The following is a 21,509-nucleotide window of genomic DNA, read 5'->3' on the forward strand; positions in this document are numbered from 1 at the left end:
AGAATTGAAAGGTCGACAAGCAGTCTTCAAACAACTTTGCTAGTGATCTAACCACCACATGATGTGTGGAAAACACCATGCCTTTTCCCTGGAACATACCTTGCCTAGACATTTTGCTTATTATGAGCTCTTACAGTGCGTTTGAGGGCACTTGACAAGTGGGGAAGGAGGAATCTTGAGCTACACTTCAGGACGTGGAGCTCTAATCACTGAACCATCCAAGCCCACAGACAAGGGAAGAAAATGCAATATTAAAGAGCACAAACCCTGGCTCTTCTCTCATATTCTGTAATGACTGTCTTGAGACATAAAGGAACTTTTCTTACCAATTTTAGCCGAGGATGGGACAGGGCAATCCTGAAACTAAGGGATGGCGACATAGAAAGCCGAGTCTGTTCCAGGATAGCGGCGGAAGTTCCGTAAAAAGAGGCGTCCGTCCGCCACCCAAAACCAAGTCTGCCTGTTTCCAAAGTGTTCACAGGCTCGCTGTGCCTGCTGATTGTCAGTGCATAGGAGCGGGTTAGCAACCCGCGACTGTGATTTGAGTGCGATATTGGACGCTAGTTCCTCTGTGCACTGGATGTGGGAGAACTTACACCAAGCGCGCTAGATGGGCTGGAGAAAGGCTGACTGTTTACTTCTGAACTCACTGGACTCATCCTCTTGGAAGCTAGGCGAAGCCATTTCTTAGCTCCCGCAGAGTTTGGGAGCAATGTGCAAATGGAATTGGAGCTGCCACCTCTCTTTCCTCGACTGAACCCGGGTGCGGGGTGGCAGCAGATTGGGGCGAGGCACAGTCTGGAATCCCCCTTTGTGTTCCCACCTCGACACTCTTGGGGCGCGGAGGGGAGGAGTTCGTATCCTAGGCCACTTTGAGAGCTCTGCGTAATAACTGGACGTTCTCTCGTCAGACTGCTAGGCATGAAGCAGAAGCACCACACCGCCCCCTTCTCGGGCTCCATCCCCATTCACCCGCTGGCCCTGAACTGCCTCAGGTAGTCGGGAGGCAGGCCAGGAGTCTCCACCTCTTCGTGGGCGGCAGCCATTCGGCGCGCTCGGGAGCCGAGGGGTTGGGACCCATTGGCTGGGGGGCGCTGCCAGTCTCGGGAGGGGGTGTGGTGGAGGTGGGGTTTCGGGCCGCCACTGGTCTGGGCCGCTTACGGTTTGCTGGGTGGTGGGTGAGCGTGAGCCTAGCTACTGTAGAATTGCAAACAGTTGGGAGCAAGCGAAAGCGCGCCAGAGAGAGAGCGAGAGAGTGAGGGAGAGAGTAGGAGGAGACCTAGAAGAGACAGGGCAAGAGAGCGAGGGCCTGAAGACCAACGATTTGAGACTGAATGACCATGGCCGTCTCCGCACCTCCGGTGATCTCTGCAACTTCCAGCGGCACAGGCGTCGCGGGGGGCTTATTTCGGGCCGAACCCCTGTACTCGACTCCTGGAGAGCCTCCTCGTCTCACCCCCAATATGATCAACAGTTTCATGGCTAATAACCACAGCGGCAGTGCGGGGGCTGGCGGGGTCGGTAGTGCCAGCGGAGGCAGCGGCAACACCAACACCAACGAGTGCAGGATGGTCGACATGCATGGGGTGAAGGTAGCTTCGTTCCTGTTGGACGGCCAGGAACTGATCTGCCTGCCGCAAGTCTTTGATCTCTTTCTCAAGCACCTGGTGGGAGGGTTGCATACAGTGTACACCAAACTGAAGAGACTGGACATATCTCCGGTGGTGTGTACTGTCGAGCAGGTCCGGATCCTCCGCGGGCTGGGGGCCATCCAGCCCGGGGTCAACCGCTGCAAACTCATCACCAGGAAAGACTTTGAAACTTTGTTCACCGATTGCACCAATGCCAGGTGAGATACTCGTTTATTGGCTCGCTCTTCCCCCTTTGCCCTCTTCTGCATGTCTCATTCTCATCCAACTTTGTAGAGAGTGAGCTTGTAGAGCTTGCTGTACTCTTTACGGTGTAAGACGGTGGGGAAAGAGGACTGGAAGGACTCATTAATTGCCTGTCCTTTCTAGTCTGAGCTCAGTGGCAGGGCTTGGGTCTAAGAAAATCCCGCACAAACTTCCGTTTGCGGTCCTGTACTGAAAGTTTCCAGCCTTTCTCCCATATCTTGCATGGCTTTCTGGCTGCTTGTGGTTATTTGTTAATTTCTCTATTTGGTTTTCTTTCCTGCTCTTTTGTGGCCGTATGGGTCGGATAGGTTTTTCTCCTGAACAGGGACACCAAGGGCTTTCTGGATGAGTGGGCTGGCTGAGCTGTAAACTGGGCTCCTAAGCTGGCAATCCAGAACACAGCATTTGGGGGATGCAGAGGGTCGGAAGTCTAGAATCCATCCCAGAGGGTGATTCGTTCCCCATCCTGTGTGTTTGTTGTGAGAGTGCGTTGGTGTGTGGTGGTGGTGATGGTGATGGTGTGTGTGTGTCTGGGTGTGTGTGTGAGAGAGAGACAGACAGAGAGAGAGAGAGAGCGTGAGGACAAGTGCTCACGCCTGCTGCGCAAAGCTTCCCCGTACATGATACAGGAAAGTCGATGGAGCCTTTTTTTTTAAAGAATGATGACAGATGTCACTTTCCTGGGATCGTCCCTTTGGGTCATCTGCAGAGGGCAATGTGGGGCATGAACGCTGGGGCTGGGACCGGGTTGGGGGTCGGAGTAAAAGTTGGCAGGTTTTCCAGAGAGGATGCTTTCAGCTCTTCCCCCCCAGGCAAACAGTTGGAAGGATCCCATTCCCCCAAAGAGAGGATTCCATAAATGATGATGGCCAGCTTCTCTGGTTGTAAGTGTACCTCCTTCATATCACAGCTTAGAAGTACATTATAGAAAAATAGCCATTTACATATGTCCATAAGCAAATTTTATTCAATGTTTCTGAGTTTTTTAAAAATAGAAAAGTAAACTATATTCAAGATTATTTGATTTTTTTTAAAGACCTGTAAATTAGTCTTCTTAGTATTTATTCCATCTGCAGTCTGTTAATATCTGTTAGGATCCTAAGTACACATTTGGCAGATGTGATTAACATACAAGCCAAACCACCATCACCAGGCTAAAGGGGGCAAAGGGTTTCGTTGTAAAATAGCACTGCTGTTGATCATTTTGCAGAAAACTTCTGCAGAGGTAGACTTTCTTACAATGCAACTTTAGATCATAAGATCTCTGGGTTTATGAACCAAAACTAACTCAGTTGTCACATCTGTTGTAAAATCCAAATTACTATGTATAGTTGAAGTATACTGGCAACTTGTAGACAAACTGTTGCTGACTGCTACAATCAGATAATGGTACAGAACTTACAAGGGAACCTTTTGTTTTTCTTTTTTTTCCCTTTGAGCAGTGTTCTCCTGTGTTCTAGCAATTAAACAGAAACCTGTTCATATGAGAACTCTTACCTGATTCATATCTGGGGCTTAAAAACCTGGTTTATTAGATCACATTTTCTTAAGGAAGATGGATGGCCTTAAAACACAAAGGATAACTGCTCCCTCAATAAAATAAGCAAATATAGGTTTTAAGAGTAGAAAGGAAATTTTATTTTGACCACAAAGCACTCTACTAATACACAAACTCAGAGGGTTACCAGGGACTTCAGATGAGGGCCATCTAGTTTATTTGTTGTCATTTGAAAAGATTTAAACAATCGCAGACCTGAAAACCTATCTTCTCTCCTCCTCCTCCTCCTCCCTCTTTATCTTCTTTTTCTCCTCCTTCTCCTCCTTTCCCCCTTCCCTCTTCTCTCTCTCTTACAAATGCCCACTCTTAAAGAAGAACAATGATTACACATAGGAAATTCTACCTTCTTTAATAATTAATTTACACACCCTTGAGCAAAATCTATGACTTTCATTTAAAAAAAAGATTAGTATTTTAATGTGATTTTGATGCTTTCCTCTGTAAATAGAAACTTTAATTTTTATTAGAGCTACTTACTGAAGGAAAAAATGATAAATTTCTCTGTATCCAGAGGCAAGTGTTCTTATACTATTTTTGGACCCTGTTATATGATGTGTTTTTAGGTTATTATTTTTATTCAGTTAAGTTTTATTTAATCCTTATCACAGCATTTACAATGCCAACTTTTTTTGCAGTTTAGATTGCTTTTGTGTATGTGCACATATAAAGGTGATAGAGAAATCTTAAAAATGTAAGAAGAAATATATTTGAGATATGATGCATGTGCTTCCTATGGCATTTTTTTCTTTGTGTTTATTTACTGCATGCATTTTCTATAATCGTGTTACAAGTGTTGCAATATATAATTGTAAAAATTTATGAAATATATTCTATGAATTCAATCTATAAATAAAGATGAAGAAAACTACTAGAAACATCTATATTGAAGTTTCTAGATAGTAAACAAACCCTCACAATTTCTGGAAAAAAACGAATTAACATTACCAAATTTTGTTGCAAAATGCCCTCATCATCACATAGTTAAAAACTACAAAATATGATAATGCTTGTAATGAATGCCTTATGACTTGAGGTAACATTATTTACAGATACGTGTACTTTAAATCATTCCCAACATCTGAATGATTTTATAAAATTGTAAATTAGTATTTAAGTAAACATTATTTCTATGACTTTTCTGTTCAGTGAAAAGAAAGATGAGGGCTGTAAATAGGAATGAGACCCAAGAGAGACAAAATAAGGTAGATGAGACACAGAGCCAGTAAGAGAAAAGAGATGTAGGATATGAGCTGAATGATGCCATGAGAGGGAGTGAAAGATGGATCAGAAGAGGTTATAGAGATGCCCAAAGGAGATGAGCGATGTACCATTGGAGACTTGGCTAAAGAGGATTGTCTTTTAAGATTCGTGACTTCCTAGCACTTTAAGTTAAAAGGGGGAAAAGTGCAAGGAAAAAGTCCGAGTGGAAACTCCTACATACTATTCTTATTTGAGAAAAGAGATTCATCTTCATGTCCTGATGGATAAATTTCCATAGTGTATTGTAGAATGGAAGGCCTATTTGTAATGGTGTCATTGGCAATTTTCTTTTCCTACATAACAAACATTTCTCCCCCTCTCTGTCAGATAACTGGGGAAGAGTATAAGTCCTGATTTAGGGTATTTTAATTTGGAATGCTTCCTACACTATTCCAGAACACACAAAATAGACCATTTTCAAATTGGTCGTTTTCAAAGATCTTAAGGTATTGCCACTAAGTGGCACTTTGATTTAGCTCAGGGCATGTTTTTATTAATGCACACTGAAGAAAAATGAATGAGTAAAATACATATATAATCGTTTCTTTGACAGTACTGAAAGCCACAAAAAGAATTCAGTTTCTTACATTAAATACTTTTATTAGCTAATTATCAAAATATTCAAAGTTGTCTTCCCAGAAAAGAAGTTGGAAAATAATACCTGCCTCAGCTACTAGAGAATAGAAAGACTAAAACTCTTGACTATTCATTGTTCTATTAAATAAGTCAAGCTTTACATCACTGCAGTTGCAGAGGGCTATATAAGTACTTTTCCTTTATGCCCTTTAGCTTCAGAAATTAATTGTAAAGAAGATTATTTTGATGGTTATTAAGAAATGATAAAAAGACCCAAACCAAATAGGAAAAATTGTTACCTTGTTTTAGATCTTTGTTTTTGCAGATAAAGCACCATGATTATTTTTTCTAATTCTTGTCCAAGAGAACTTGGAGTTTTAATATCAGAGAGTGCAGGCAGGTCAGAAAGCAAATGTCTAAAAATCTCACTCTTATGCAATGGATTTTCTTTACTAAATTCTTCAAAGTTTAATGTGACAGTAAAATATTAAATTAAAAATTGGTATTCAGTAAATGTGAAAAATCAGCCAATACATTATAGTGTTATCTCTCTTTATCTACCTATCTATATAAGAGTTACATTGTCAGATTTCATGATCAGCATTTAATTTCATTTGAGGACCAGCTGATTAAATGTTATTCAGTCATTTACATATAGTTAAATGGATGCTTAAAGAAACAAGAATGTATGATTAAGAAAACATTTTAATGCATTTAGAGACATGATTCAACATATATTCAAATTAATAAAGTTCATTTTTTTAAGTAAAAATTTAAATGGTCCAGTTGTGGTTTATTGTTATTTTGACTGTGTGAACAGAACATAAATGGGCTTCCACATTAGAATAACTTTATGTGACTTATACTGACTTTTACAACTATTTAAAACTACTGCTTTCAAGTACTAGAAATATGATTATTTTAAGCATTCAATGAGTTTGGCTTTGTATTCACACTTGATGAATATAGTTCATAATCCATAAAGAATAACAATTTACTTTGAAAATTGATATTTTCATTCATAGTAAAGTTAAACAAAATCAAATTTTTGAAGAACTTGCATCACTTTCCTGGGCTAATATTTTGTATGACTTACATTTTCGGAAATGATAAAAGGTTTTAGAAATTAATCTGGGCAGTAAATGCAGACATTTTAATTCATGGGATAATGAGGGGATAGTCATGTCTGTTAAAAGTAGTCACATAGTCAACAATGCACTGTCTTTTATTAGAGAATGATGTCAAGATTATAATTAAAGCAATCTAGTCATGTGCCAGTGCACAGAACCTCCACGTGTACATTCATTTTAAATGCACACTTCTGTATAACCAACAATATTTGTATTTATCTAATACTTTAGCTGGATTTCATATTTGTCCCAAACACTCATTATTGGGTAAGGGATATTATATTAAATAAATGATGCATGGTATGATGGAGAGTATCTTTGGATATTTATATATGATATTAACCTCAGTGTATAGTACATGAATGCCAATAAATAATTAAGAAGTGATGGTCTTCAGACATTGATGTTTTAGATGGTTTCATACAGGAAATCCCAAATAACTGTATAAAATATCAAGTCTGAATTGTTTGCTGCTTTCTTAAGTAAACTTATTTTGTCTTAATGAAATCTCTAGATGTTTTAAAAGTGCTTCCAGCTGGCAAATGTAATTGTGAGAAATCCTAATCATAATATATTATATTTCAGTTGGCAATCTATATCTCCAGTGGCACTTTATCTGGTGCATTTCAAGAAACAAATGATTTAGATATATCCACTCTATACATCTCAAATATACATTAAAACTGCCCTAATTGACAAAAACTGAAAAGATCATGTTTTCAGAGAAAGGACATCAAACCTTTCCCCAAAAGGAAAACAATTAGGTATTAATGATATTCTTGTTGCATATTCAAAAGGTCTTTGGTAGCATTTTTTTCCTCCTTTTCTTCCCTTTCACCATCTCAACCTGCAAAACTCTTCACTGTCACTTCAGATCACACAATTTTAAAAAGATAAAACAACATTTAAACACATTTGCTTTGGAAGGGAAATCGAGCATTTGCACCCAATAAGCCTGATTGTGGAATTGCATGCAAATTGTGTTTTGATTTATCTCTTTTACACTTTTTTCCATTTGAATTGATCTTGCATTAATTTCACCAAGCGGCTCTGTGAGGCTGCAGATGTTGCCCTGTGTTTAATAAATCAATGAGACAGATCTGAATGAATCACTTCAGATGGATTCTCTGCTCGGTTTGATGTCTAGATGTTATTCTTAGCTTGTTATCATGACAGATGCATTAATGTTCCCATACACTGCCAACAATGTCAAAGAGATTGAAGCTTTTAAAGTGGCTGCATCCTTTTTTACATTTTCTGCTAGAACAACTAAATTTATTTTATTTTATTTAGGAATCAGAGAAAAATAACAAACCAATCATAAGTTTCTTCATGGGAAAGATTGTTAATTTTCATGCTACGTTAACTCTTCCAAAATGGTGGAAATCAGTATCTTATAAAGCTAAATATAGTGAAGCTGCTTAATAGTGCCTCCACATTAATATGTAATCATGGTAGGAAAAATGAGAATTAGTAATATATGATTGGGACACATTGAAAGTGTCACTATAAATAGAATAATGCTGTATCCAAATTGATTACAGAAGGGTGTTAGTTTTTAAATCCTTACTAATAAGCTTCTTGTTGGCTTAATGCAGCTGCAATATACTCTTACCAAGGGATTTAGAACTCCTTCAGGATTTAATATTTCTTTTTAGTAAGAAGGAGACAGCCTGTGCATTGTGTATTTATCATTTCCTCACTTTGCAGTGCTGAAAATCTTAGAAAAGTTTATTTCATTTTAGTATGTCTCAGCTATTTATATTTTGGGTAATTATTTGTAAATTACAAATCATTCAATAACAGTAAGTGCTACTTTTATAATTTAATTTCTTAGACTATAGAAAAACATATGCATTCCAAAAGGAACTTCTATAACTCTAGTGAAATTTATTACCTACCTGCATTAAATATCATCACTATCATACTTTGTTTCATTTCATCCATGGCATCATTGCCTTGGTTTTTGGAGAGAAAAAATTCTGTTAATTGTTGTGAAGTATTTTGAGTTTAATGTTATCAGTGTTATAACTTTTTAGTTAATCTCTGATGTTTGAAAATACAGATTTTAAAAAAGATATTCAATTTTTCTCTTGTTTAACTTTCTGGAGAATATATATTTTTAAAAATCAGCTTTCAGAGGTAGTTCCTCTCTGCAGGCCTTTACAGTATTCTTTCATCATAATTTTACTGTTAGCTTTATTAGAATAGGAAAAGAGGAAACATTGTTAACTGATACCGTTGAGGTCTCAAATTCTTCAGGACATTTTTATCTCCAGTGTTAGGCTAATCTTGGAAGCTTAAGATGCATGCTATGATCTACAGTATAGTTTAAAAATAAGTTTCTAATGAAGTTCAGTAAGTTATGGACAAGAGTTAACTTTTTTTTTTCAAATTTTGCTTAAAGCATGGGAATGTCTTCATGGTGAGATCTTGCCACATCCTTCTTTAAAGATAAATTTATATATTAGAATTGGTGAAATTATTCTACTGAGAATGTGATTATAAGATGTAATATATATTGTTTTGCGCAAAATTGGATATAATATAGCTAAAGAGCAAACTGATATATTTATCGCTACCTGTAATGATATCCCTAAAATAAAACTGAATTTTTCACATAAAATAAAACCTTGGATTTGTAATAATAACTTCTGAGGAGTTATCTTTAACTTCAGTAATGTTCACTGTAAAACTTTAGTAAGCCTGATATTGTATACATATTAGGCACCTAATTCACATTTGTTAAATGAATACAATCATGGACACACACACACATTTATTCCTCTCATCAGAATTCTTTGCACAAATTGCTGTGCTTTAAAAAAAGCTAAGAAGTAGTTATGTAAAGTATACAATTATAAAAAGACACTCATCCTAAAATTTTAATTCCATTATAAAACCATTTGTAATCATGCCATAAAATTTTCACAAATATACATATAAAGCTATCAAAATCTATTATATGAAATTAGAATGTTTAAGTGAAATGTATCTTTAAAGAAAGTGACTTCTTGATATTTTTTTAGTGAAAATCCATAGATGTTCTAATATTATTAATAGGCAAAAATTAATAAATAAAACAAACCTACTACCACAAAATGATTCTCAACTATTTAGATTTATACTACTTGATGTCAGCACTAAACCAGGCAGTTGACTTGATCTCTTTTCAAACAGTGAATGCACGTTTATGGAAAATGAGTTAGTGAGAAGAGGGTTCTCCTTCCTTCTATCTACAGTTTGTGAATAGAAAGAGAAATACTTAAGTATAATGATTTACTTTTTTCTTGGATAATCTCAAGACACATCCAATTGCAACACAAATTTGCATGAAGTATTCCCCTCCATTTAAAGGAATAGCTTAGTTCTTTCCGGTGTAATTAATTTTGAAGAGTAACATTTCCTTTCATCTAGGACCCCTAAGGTTGAAACTATTCTTACGCATGTACTATTTTGACCCATTACAATTATTTAGTTTATTAGAGCAAATAGTGGTGAAAACTTTGTGATTATACTACTGGAAAAATATATAGTACAGGAAAGTTTAAAAAATAATGAACCACAGTATTTTTATTGCTCTATAACCTTTTTATTTTTAAACAGGTTAATAGTGTATAATGTAGTGTGTATGTTAAGGTATAAAACATTCAGTTGCGATTGTGTCCAATGATCTTATCAGGTTGTTGACAACTGCTAGCTGCTAACAGCATTTAGGCTACATTTAGTCTATCTACTATTTATGTGATGGGTTAAAAAGAAAAAAGTAATATTGATCTGTCTCTGGATTAAAGTTTGAAATGGGCAACAGCCTGAACACAAAAGGCTTTTTTTTTTAAGATTTCTCAGCTTGCCATTGATCTCCTAGTTTTATTGCATTCATTATTTATTAAAAGAATTTGCAAGCTAAACATAATGTTAAGCTAGTTTGCACACAGGGACCGCACTTAGGAAATTGAATGGAAATTGCATTAGAGATGAACATCTGTGCTATTTTTCCACTCATGTGTTTATGGGTTTGTATAAAAGGTGTATTGGATTAACAGTTATAACCATTATAGCTTACAGCAATATGTTAGATTCTGAGCTTTTAGTTATTTTGGAAGAAGTCTGTCTCTCAATTGTTTGCCTAAGAAGTATAGTAATATCATCAGAAACAATATTTGGATAAATTTATTTTATTATTATATTTGTTAATGCATTATCTACATTATGTATCAGTTGTGAGACTCCCTGCTTTATTGAAGTAAAAACAGTTTTTAAAATGCATACTTAATTATCATGTAAGACTATACTATCTCTTAATGGATTTTGATAGTAGGATACATAGGTGCTATTTACACAGTACCTATTTTAAGAAAGTTGAGTTTAATGCCATATTAAAGCACACCAAATTCACAGAAATGATATAAAAATTTTAATGTGACCATCCATAAAATGTTATTATATATATATGTTAGGCCTTGATCCTTCTGAAAGGATAATAAACATTCAGGCACTGAAGACTTGCTCTATATAATACTACAGACAATAGGGTGAGATGCTTTATGATATGGTTCCCCTCTTGAATTCAATCCAAGCAAGTTTAATTAGAAAAACTCAAGAGGAGCTCACCTGAAATAGTTCTCTGGAGGACATAAATTATACCCTAGTGAGTATCTTCATTGCAATATTGTCTTTAATCTGTAAACTTTTGGAAAATTCATTCTATCCACTTAATTATTAGAATTTAAATACAAAAACTTCTTCACAATAATTTTGATCTCTCATGATTAGATTTGTCATAATTGTGTGTGTGTGTGTGTGTGTGTGCATGCGTGTGTGTGTATAGAGTATATTCTGTGGTGCCAGGCAGTGTTTGTTCTGGGTGAAGAGAGTGAACAAAGCAGTCTCTTCTCTCATGGAGCTTACATTCTAGAATCATGCTGTCTTTAGCTTTTATATTTTATATATTTTATATTTTATATCCCCCCTTTTATATTTGTTAAATTGTGAAATCTTTGAGATTACAAATTTTTGCCTTATCCAGTGTTGAATAATTCTTAAATTTCCTTTCTCATATCTGCCTCATATGTTATATCAGTAAACACTAGAATTTTTTTAGTCTTTAGAATTATACCAGAAAGGTCCAACTAAAAATAGTCAGTTATTGATATATAAAATATTTTAGTTTTATGAATGTAGGGAATTACTAGGTTATAAATAAAGAGGAGCTTGGAATAAAACAGGTATTTCCACTTAAGAATGGCTGTAGTTAATTGACTTTAATATCTTTTCTCTGACATATATTTGTTGCAAGGGATATGAGTCCTTAAAAATTGATAAAATTAGTCATTCTATGAGACATATGCTTTTGTAGTAGAATGTGCAACTATGGATTAGAAAAACATTTGTTTTTTCCCAATGTAAAAAAGCTTGCTTTCATTTATTTTCGAGTTTTAACTAGATCCTCAAGCTTGATATGCTTTGGTTATAGTGCTGTACAATATTATGTGTCAAAAATTAAAACACAGATGAGAAAAAGTTATTTGTTTTTATTTGTTCAGAATACACTGACCCTTACATGTATTACATTTAAACATAAATAACTCTGGAAAATAAGATTACTTGTAAACATGTATAATTAAATGTTTAATGTTAATGTTAAATTTGCTGCCTTGAAAATAGAATATGATCTGCTAAACTTCTAAATGTATTTTGTAAAAAGGTTTATGAGTACTATTTAGGTTTTTATTTGAAGAAGACAAAAGGGGAATTCATTCATACAAAGAAATTTACTGCGTAGTACATTTTATGCATTGAACACAAATTTTTGGTCTCATTTTATAAGCCAGTTAGAATATTCAGTTTGAACACACACACACACACACACACACACACACACACACACACACACGTGTATCGTGTGTATATACGTATATATAATATGTATATATTGTATATTTCCAATTCACCCCATTTGTCACTTCATTTGAACAAATGTTAAATAAGTTCCTGCTATTAGTTTGTACAAGGCTACTTTTCAAGGGGAGAGTAGTGATCTTAAGAACTATCCAAATTCTTTTTTGTTTCATCTCCAGATTACCTAGGTAGAGTTTTACTGTTACATGGTTAACTCTCAGCTAACCTACATTAATGCAAGGAATAGTAAAATCGTGGAAAATTAAAATAACATTAATTGGGCTTTGCAGTACATTATAAAATGTTTATGGTACCTTTACCTGTCTAAATATATTTTGCTTACTTTATTCTACTATTAAATTGTATTTACATTTTATAAATATGCACTGGTGGGAAGGAGAGATAGCCAAGAAACATGCTAAGGTTGAACTAAATCTGAAATTAAATGCTTCGTGTAGAAAACATCTGAAGTGAACAAAGCATAAGCAGACATAGAGCTTATTTGTCATAGCTAACAACTGTGTACTGGATCATGTTAGTTAGCGCTTAACTAAATTAGTATATTTTGCTTGAATTTATTCTTATGTTGTCTATGGAAAGACTTATCCACTTAATGGATACAGTACTCATTATAGCTATTAGCAGATCAAAACCTGGCAAACTGCATGAGTCCAGTTGTTGACTTTAACATGCTTTCCTGTGCTTAGGACCCCTAAATAACCATCTTCCATAAGTTAAATAAACATTCGTTCACATCAGAGGAATCATGGCTTTTGGGTTAAAACACATTGATAAGTATAGCACTAAATCAGATTTTTGTGAAGTGTTTATGATTGGGATACTTAATCGATATTCCACTTGCAGTTTAAAACATGGAACATTATAGTCTTGATGCTGATCATGTCCTGCAAGAGTGGGCATTTTGACGATGGGCACATGTTGAACCTTGTGATCTCTGAAGAAGGTAGTAACTGCTCCAGAGCTTAATTGATGCAAGTACACTTGGCATAGCTGCTTTCTTGCACTTCCAGTTGTTTTGGATTGGTCCTCGTCATACTAGAAGACTGACAGGTTTTTGCTATTTTAGGGGCATGTTCTTTTTCATCAGGTTGTATGATGTTTACATAATCCCCATTCTGCCAGTCTAAAGCTTTTCTTATTCTTTGCAGTTTAGTCCCGTTGAATTGAATGACTGCTCTTCTGTGTATTGTTTTGTTCCCCCCCAGGGACTCTCATTTTTTAAATGTAAATACAACTCAAGAAATTCCGCTTTTTAGATCTTTTTCTGTATTAGTGGGAAAAATGTAAAAGTGCCCATCAAAGAAGGGGCAGTGGAGCTCAATAATTTAAAGTTTTCTGTCCAATTAGGAAGGCTCTTGATTTTAAAGATAGACGGACTCTAATTTGGGTCATGTTAGCGTTGATGTAGCTCCATTTGTGCATGGACAACGGAATGAAGCTAAATAAAGATGAAGAAAACTTGATGAGAAAATATTTCTCATGGAAATATTGAATGGACTAGGAACTAGATGATAGATTAGAGGAAGGCAGCATAATGTGGACTGATGAAGTCCTTTCCATAGCGCTGTTGAATGATCTCTTTTAATGGCATTCATTTTATTTTAGTGGTTAGTTTAAGCAGATTCATGAGCAGGAACAGAAAGGATAAAAAATATTAGCTATAAGTAAAGATCAAAACACTAAAGGCAAAATGTTATTCCATTTGCGGTGAGATGGTAGCATTTGAAACCATAATAGAACATTTGCATATGTGTTGTCACTAAAATAATATTCCTTTACTACACTAGTAAATGTTACATTAATTTCTAAAATATTTTATGCAGTGTCCATTTATACTTCTTCTGTAAGTTGCCTTACTATTACTGGTCTGTTAGCCTGATTCTAGCTTGCTGTAGTAGCACACTTTTGAAACACATGTTGAGTATGAATGTTTTAAAAAGGGTTACATTTTGCCTTTGGGTATGTGTGTGAAGTTTTTATTGTATTCAATAGTAACTAAGTTCGCATTTTAGGGAGTAATTTGAACCACTGCCTTCAAGATTGTTTAATGAACATTAAAATTTGAATTAAAGAACATCAAAGTGGCATTTTTGTCATTTTTGTATTTAATAAGTACAGTAAAGTTTAAATATTTCCTTCATGCCTTCTGCCTGAAAATATATCTGGAAGTTTAAAATTATTAGCTAGGTGTAATAGTAAAAACCTTTACATGTAGGGCTTCCCTGGTGGTGCAGTGGTTGAGAGTCCGCCTGCCGATGCAGGGGACACGGGTTCGTGTCCCGGTCCGGGAAGATCCCACATGCCGCGGAGCGGCTGGGCCCGTGAGCCATGGCCGCTGAGCCTGCGCGTCCGGAGCCTGTGCTCCGCAACGGGGAGAGGCCACAACAGTGAGAGACCTGCGTACTGAAAAAAACAAACAAACAAACAAACAAACAAAAAACTTTACATGTATATACTGGTTTATAGTTTATATAGTACTTTCATATACATTAGCTCATTTAATCTAATCCTTAGTCTATTTTTGTAATTTTGTTGTGAAATTTCTAAATTTTTCATAAACAGATGGCTGATCACTTTACAACATGATACTTCTGGGGGTCACTTAATCTCATATAGACTTTTTTCACTCAATGCTAAATCAGCATCATCCATAGTTATATGAAACTTATAATGGTTCTAGGGGAAGAGTAGTAGGAAAAAGATCACAGTGGTAATGTTGGGGGGTCATATAGGGCCTTTTAGGACATTTTGAGGACTTATGAAATGGAGAGTCACTGCAGAGTTTTGAGCAAATCTATCACATGATTTGACCTAGGTTTCTAAAGGATCACTCTGGCTGCTAAGTTGAGAATAGGCTTCAAGTGGGGCAAGGTTAGAAGCAGTTAGGATGTTACTGCAGTGAACAAGGAAAGAGATGGTGGTGGTTTAGACCATTGTGGTAGAGTAGAGATAGTAAGAATTGGTCAGATTCTGGGTGAGTTTTGAAAATAAAACCCATAGAACTTGCTGATGGACTAGATACTGAGTATGAGAGAAAGAAAAGAGTCACAGAAAACTCCAAAATTTTGGTCTGAGCAACTGGAAGGATGAATTTTCCATCATTTGTGAAGGGGAAGGCTGTAGGTGGAGCAGGTTTGGGGAGAAAGTTCAGGAGTTCAGTGTTATACGTGTTAGTTTTTAGATATATTTTAGCCTTTTCAGCAAAGATGTAGTCATTGGATGTAAGTCTGGTGTTTGGAAGAAATACCTGAACAGGAAATATAAATTTTGGACAGGAGTGACTGTAAATAGAAAAAAGGAGAGTTTCAAGGACTGAGTTCTGGGTCTCACCAACATAAAGAGAATAGAGAAAAGAGGAGGAATCAACAAAAGGAACATGCAAGGAGGTAGGAGGAAAACCAAGAGAGAATGGTGTCCCAAAAGCTAAGCACAGAAAATGTATCAAAAAGGAGGCAGTGATCAACTATATCAAATGCTGCTAATAAGCCAAAAACCATGAGGACTGAACATTGGCCATTGGATATGGCAATTGCAGTCATTGGTGAGCTTTATGAGAGTAATTTTGGCAGGATAATAAGAATGAAAATTCTGAGTGACATGTTTAAGAGAGATTATTAGGAGGAGATGAATTATAGAAAACTCTTTCCAGGGATTTGCTGCAAAGAGAGCAAACAACTGGAGGTGGGAGGGAGTAAATTGAGAGTAGGGGGGAATGGATCAAGAGGTTATAGCATGTGCTATTAGGAATAATCCAGTAGAAATTTTAAAAAATGATGTTGTATGAAAGAGAGGAGTATTGCTGAAGTGATATTCTTGAATAGGAGATAGCAGATAGGATCTAGTGCACAAGCAGAGGCATTGGCTTTAGGTAGGAGCAAGGTTAGTGCATTTCCATTAACAGATGGTGGAGATTCTGGTTGCACCGGTATTGGGACTCCATGGGAGTCCTCTTCTGATTGTTTCAATTTGCTCAGTGAAGTGGGAAACAAGTCATTAGTTAAGAATGAGGATTGGAAAGGAGGTTTTGGAGATTTGAGGAGAAAGAGAAAATGTAAAATAGCCATCTTTATGAGTAGGAGAGTAAACTACTTAAAGTTTAGTATGATTGCCAGGCAACGTTAAATGACCATTGAGGATTTTGGTCATAATTCAGAATGGTCACTATGGCTGTGTGTTTTAATTCCACCATGTAAAGCTGCATCAGCCTGATGCAAAGAATGCAAATAATTGGATTTAATAAGAACTGTGGTTTTGCTAAGTCATATGAGTATAGCAAAACCAGAGGGTGCAAGAGAGTTGAGGGTTCATGCAAAAAGTGATTACAATGAATGACAATACACTTTAAACTGGTAAGGAAAAAAGAGGATTTCAAGGAAGTGAGAGACAGTGAAAGGATGGTGGTATCAATGAATTGGAGGTTCCAAGAAGAGGTCAAAGGAGTTTTGGAGTTGCAGTACTAGAAGGAGTGAACCAGAAAGAAGTAGTGGTAGTTAGAGGGTAGGATGCCTGAAATTAAGAACATGGAGGAGTTGAAGTTATTGCTAATTACAAGGTTTAGGGTATGGCCATGGGCATGAGTGGCAGAAGTAAAGAGAACAAGATCTTTGGACGAGAGGAGGTAAAAAAACGGAAAGGCTAGAACTTTGGTCATTTCATCTATGTGTACATTGTTCATTGAAATTCCTAAGGATTAAGAGAGGAGTTTTGATGAGTTTCAAATTTTGTAGTATATATAGTAATGCTGTTAGAGTTTGCTTTGTTAAAAAAACTAACTTAATTTCTAAAATTTTAAAATTAAAGTTATCGGAATTAAGAACACAGGGAGATCAACTTGACAAATGTATTCTTTAAAAATAATCCACATTAAATATATTATGAAGATTTGAATATTTACTTAATAATCCCTGTTTTGCCACGGGCATGCTGTGCTTCAGTTCAGCCGTCTTGAAGAATATGAAGAAAAATAACATTTTCTAAATTACTGAAATAATGTTTGGTTTATTTCATGTGTAACTAACATTATTTTACAATAGATGAGGTACTTCATTTTATTATGAACTGATTTTATACCAGAAGCATTATTGGTCCCAGGATGTGTGTTTGTTGATCTTATTAGTACGTCATATACTCATGAAGAGTAAATTAGGCTCCTACTTTCATTTCAACACATTGGTAGTTTATAAACAGAGTACTACAAAGCTGCTAGGCATGGTCCAGAGCTAGGAAATAGTCATGGTTCTTTACTTATAGATGGTTAATAATGTATTCAAAGTGGCATAAACCCAATCAATATATATACTTAACACCTGCTGTTCTGATTCATGTATTATTAACCTCACATGGAATCTACTTAAACAGTTCCTGCTGTAGTCACTACTTCTCCTCACTGCTCTTTGACTCCTTTTGGGATTTCTGTGGCCTTGGAGATTTGATGATGAAGAAATAGTTAAGCTTTAAATCACGTTCTCATGTGAAATCATAGCAGAGAAAAGCCAAGAAGTTGGTGATCTCAGTCTTAATTCCTTGCTAATTACCTAGGAAACAAAGTTTTTCTGGTGGGGCATGCCCAGCCATTCACCTAGCACATTAATAAAGTGGTTGGGAAGAAAGGTTTGGTCAGCATTTGCAAACTAATAGATTGTGTCACAGATTCTGAGTGAGTTTTAATTTCTGCAGCTGGAGAAGAGCAAGGGAAGCCAGATGTAGTAACATCTGCTCTTAAGACTCTTGTTTAGGGAAAAAAAGGCAAATCCATTGTTAAATTTTGATTTTAGCTCTGTTGGGTTGATTAAAAAAAAATCTCGTTTCCCTTCTTTATATAGCACTGAAAAGAGACATGTGCGTACACTAGACACTGGGTTATCTTAATCACGATAGGCTGTGCAAAGTGTTATGGAAAAACTATTTTAGGCACTAGGACCCTAATATCAACTCCACAAAAGCCAAGTAAAGGAACAAGTGATTACTCATCCTGCCCAGTATTTCAAATTTGATGAGTTTAGAACTGCGAATGAATATTTTATGCAAGCATGGATCTTTGGCGGGTTTGTTCAAACTGAATGGAAGTGAACTAAAGTAATGTAAACTGCTTAAGAAAACTGAAATCAGAAAATGTTAAGGTTGAGATTCCTTTCCAGGAAGAATTTCAGTATAGAAATACTCAAGGTCTTGTTGAAAACAGCCATCTTTAAAGATCTAGCTGAAGTCTTAGCTCCCTCTATGAGGACTTCTTATATCACCTGCAGTGATCTCTTGCTTCTCTGAACTTTGATCAGCAGATAACCTTTCTTCTCCTTCCCCTTTCCCCTCCCCTTCTCCACCTCCTCCTCCTTCTCATTTTATAAATTGTTTTAAGCTGTATATGTTTTCTCCCTCCCAAAACTACCTTCCAAATTCCTCAACTTCAAGCAGTCTGATGTGTTGTTTTATCATTCATAGCACCTAATATAGTACATGGATGTAAGTACTCAAAATGTTTTCAGTTTGTTGCTTTGACAGTGTAACTATGATTTATTATAATTAAATGCATTTAACTTAGGGAAATGTTCATATTTTAAGGAAATTTTTTGTTATACCTAAGGGGTATATTTTTCTGATTCTGATTGACAGCTCCTCTTGAACAATGAAAGCCTAGGGAATTACTATTCTGTCTCAGACAGCCACATTTGTTCTAACACTTTCTAGATGTATGACCATCTAAGCCTCAGTTTTTTCATCTAAAAATGGGGATACTATTAGTCACATAACTTCTGGGCTGGTTAAGAAGATTAATTGAGATCATGTACATAAAGTGCTTAACACATAATAAAAGCTCAGTAAATGTTAGCTCTTCTTAGTGAAAGTGGTATCACACTACTATGTGTGAGCACACACATACATTCGGAACACAAGAAAAAGAGCAAATCTCAGAATAAAATGAACCAGTTTTCAGAAATTTTTGCTGCTAGAACTAAATTAACTGGTTGACTGTGACACTGTATGCACTTCATTTTCTAGGAAATTCCTGTCTGTTGACTTTCTAGGCTGATATGGCAGCTGGTAGGCCATTTATTACTAGTTCTATTTTCGTGGAAAATTCAGCCTTGTGTGTCATTTAGAGTTTGTGACACATGTACCCTCCCAAGGCTTAATGAGTTGTCTGCAGATGGGCTGTTATTTATTACAGTCATGTAGGATAAAATTGATTGTCTTCTAAAATTAATTTTTCATTTGCTTCCAGCCTTGCTTTAATAGAGGACACACAGTTGCCTGTTTGCAGAAATACTGTTTAATCACATTAATATCTCAGCCCCCCCAGGCTGAAGAAGATAATTGTACAAACGAACAGCAAAATCTGTATCTTTAACTTCTTTTATGATTAAATTATGCAAATGACTTATCTCCTGCCCTTCCAAGCACTAATCATCTAATTAGGAATGATGTGTTAAAGGGATGGTTTTGAATCAGGAGAGGGATGAATGCAGAAAGCAGAAAATGGGAGCTGACAATGAAACCACTGAAGGCACAGTAATGTGTACTAGATGAATCTACATATATGGTACAAAAAGAAATGGGAAGGCCCATACATACTATCCATAGACCTGACATATGTCATCTTTTGGCAGGAAATATAGTTCCCTACCTCTGATGACATTTTTTTTTTGGATTAACTTCAAATTCTTAGTAAGGCAAGTGTTAAGTTTCCTGCGTTCTTGAAAACTCAAGAGATCTAGGGGTTTTATTATCTCACCCAATGAAGGCGTTGGCTTGCTTTTTGAATCCATGGAGGATAATCGGCCAAGGAATGGGACAGCATATTGATTATGAATATACACAAGGTTTTCAGATTACTGGTTTAACAAAAGCAGTTCCCCTTTCCCTGAAAATTAAAGTCAGGACATGCAAACCCAGAAAAAATATAGTCCTCCTATTAGGGAACTTAGGTTTAAATTCCAAGCATCATTCCAGGTATGTATTTGCAAGATCTTACCTTCTCAGTTTTGTGCTGCTTCCAGACATTGATTGTGAAGAGATTTTAGCACAATTGTCCTATTAGCTGTGGCCATAATTATTCTGTACAATATAGAGATCGTTTCTTTATCAATGATAAATACTTATTATGTTAATTAATAACTATAATGATAATAAATAATATTATTAATGTTCCTTAGCAACCATGTCAAATTTTATACATTGACGTAGTACTTATAATGTAAAACAAAACATAGTAAATCAGACCATAGCAATAAAATTACTGTGGGTATTTTAGAGCCTCTTAAAATTCTTTCTTATAGGTACATTTGTGAGAGTCAGAAATCATAATGTTTATGTCCTTTTAATATAGTCTTTAATTGATTTGAATTTTGTGCTGGTTATTACAGTGAACTCCAAGGTATTTTCTTCATATAATGTAAACCATTTCCCAACATATTTGAGAACAAAATATCAAGAAATATATACAAAGTAGAACATAATTTTTTTTGGTACCAGATTTGTACCAAATAAATATTCTCAAGTTCTTGAAAGTCATGAAAGTGCTATCATTCTGTTACTATTTCTCATTGAGCTTATTCTCCTGCATGTGCTGGTTCAGTTCACTTAGAAGACCCAGTGATCACCAGCAGCTGCTGTTTATTGGTGTGTGGCAGATCCTTACTATATTGATGCCAACTGGATATAGGCATTTATTTAACATCTTTTCATGTTAAGAGTAGGCATCAAACTATAGTTTATCTGCTTTTATTGAGGAAAAATGTTTAAGCTGTTTATTCGGACAGTTGAAGCCAATGAGTCTGACTTACTGGACTTTCCAAGGTTGACATTTTTGAACTTTGTTGTTGAGATTTGACATGCATTCCTATAGAGGACAGCCATTTATATTTAGATTTCTACAGTGAGGAGACCACTGCCTTCAGGATTGCACTGAATTCAGAAGGGTTAAGTTAGCCTATGGAAGTGAATAGTGAGTCCTTTATAACTTATTTCATTGTCATCCCATGAAACTTTTTCTCTCTTTTCCCTTTGGAAACTAACATGATTATTACATTTCTCACCCCTGCAAAGTTGTACATTACCATATCATATGATAAAAAACAATGAACTGAATATGTCCCTATTAATACATTCTTTTTTGAGATTGAGTTAATCCTTAGTCACCACTGTGGTTTTCTAATGAGTGTAAATAAGTTT

The 21,509-nt window shown here is 35.8% G+C and overlaps 1 protein-coding gene across 1 annotated transcript in view; it reads left to right on the forward strand.

Moving 5' to 3' along the window:
• Positions 1-1,334: 1,334 nt before the first annotated feature.
• The window catches only part of DACH2 (dachshund family transcription factor 2), a gene marked incomplete at both ends in the record, with an annotated part of 629,522 nt that continues 609,347 nt past the window's right edge, over positions 1,335-21,509 (forward strand). Inside the window, one exon of the mRNA XM_082864247.1 lies at positions 1,335-1,849. Coding sequence (XP_082720373.1) covers positions 1,335-1,849 — 515 coding nt within the window. The remainder of the gene's footprint in view (positions 1,850-21,509) is intronic.

The sequence above is a fragment of the Leucopleurus acutus genome (assembly GCF_964270905.1).
Source record: "Leucopleurus acutus genome assembly, chromosome: X".
NCBI lineage: Eukaryota > Metazoa > Chordata > Mammalia > Artiodactyla > Delphinidae > Leucopleurus > Leucopleurus acutus.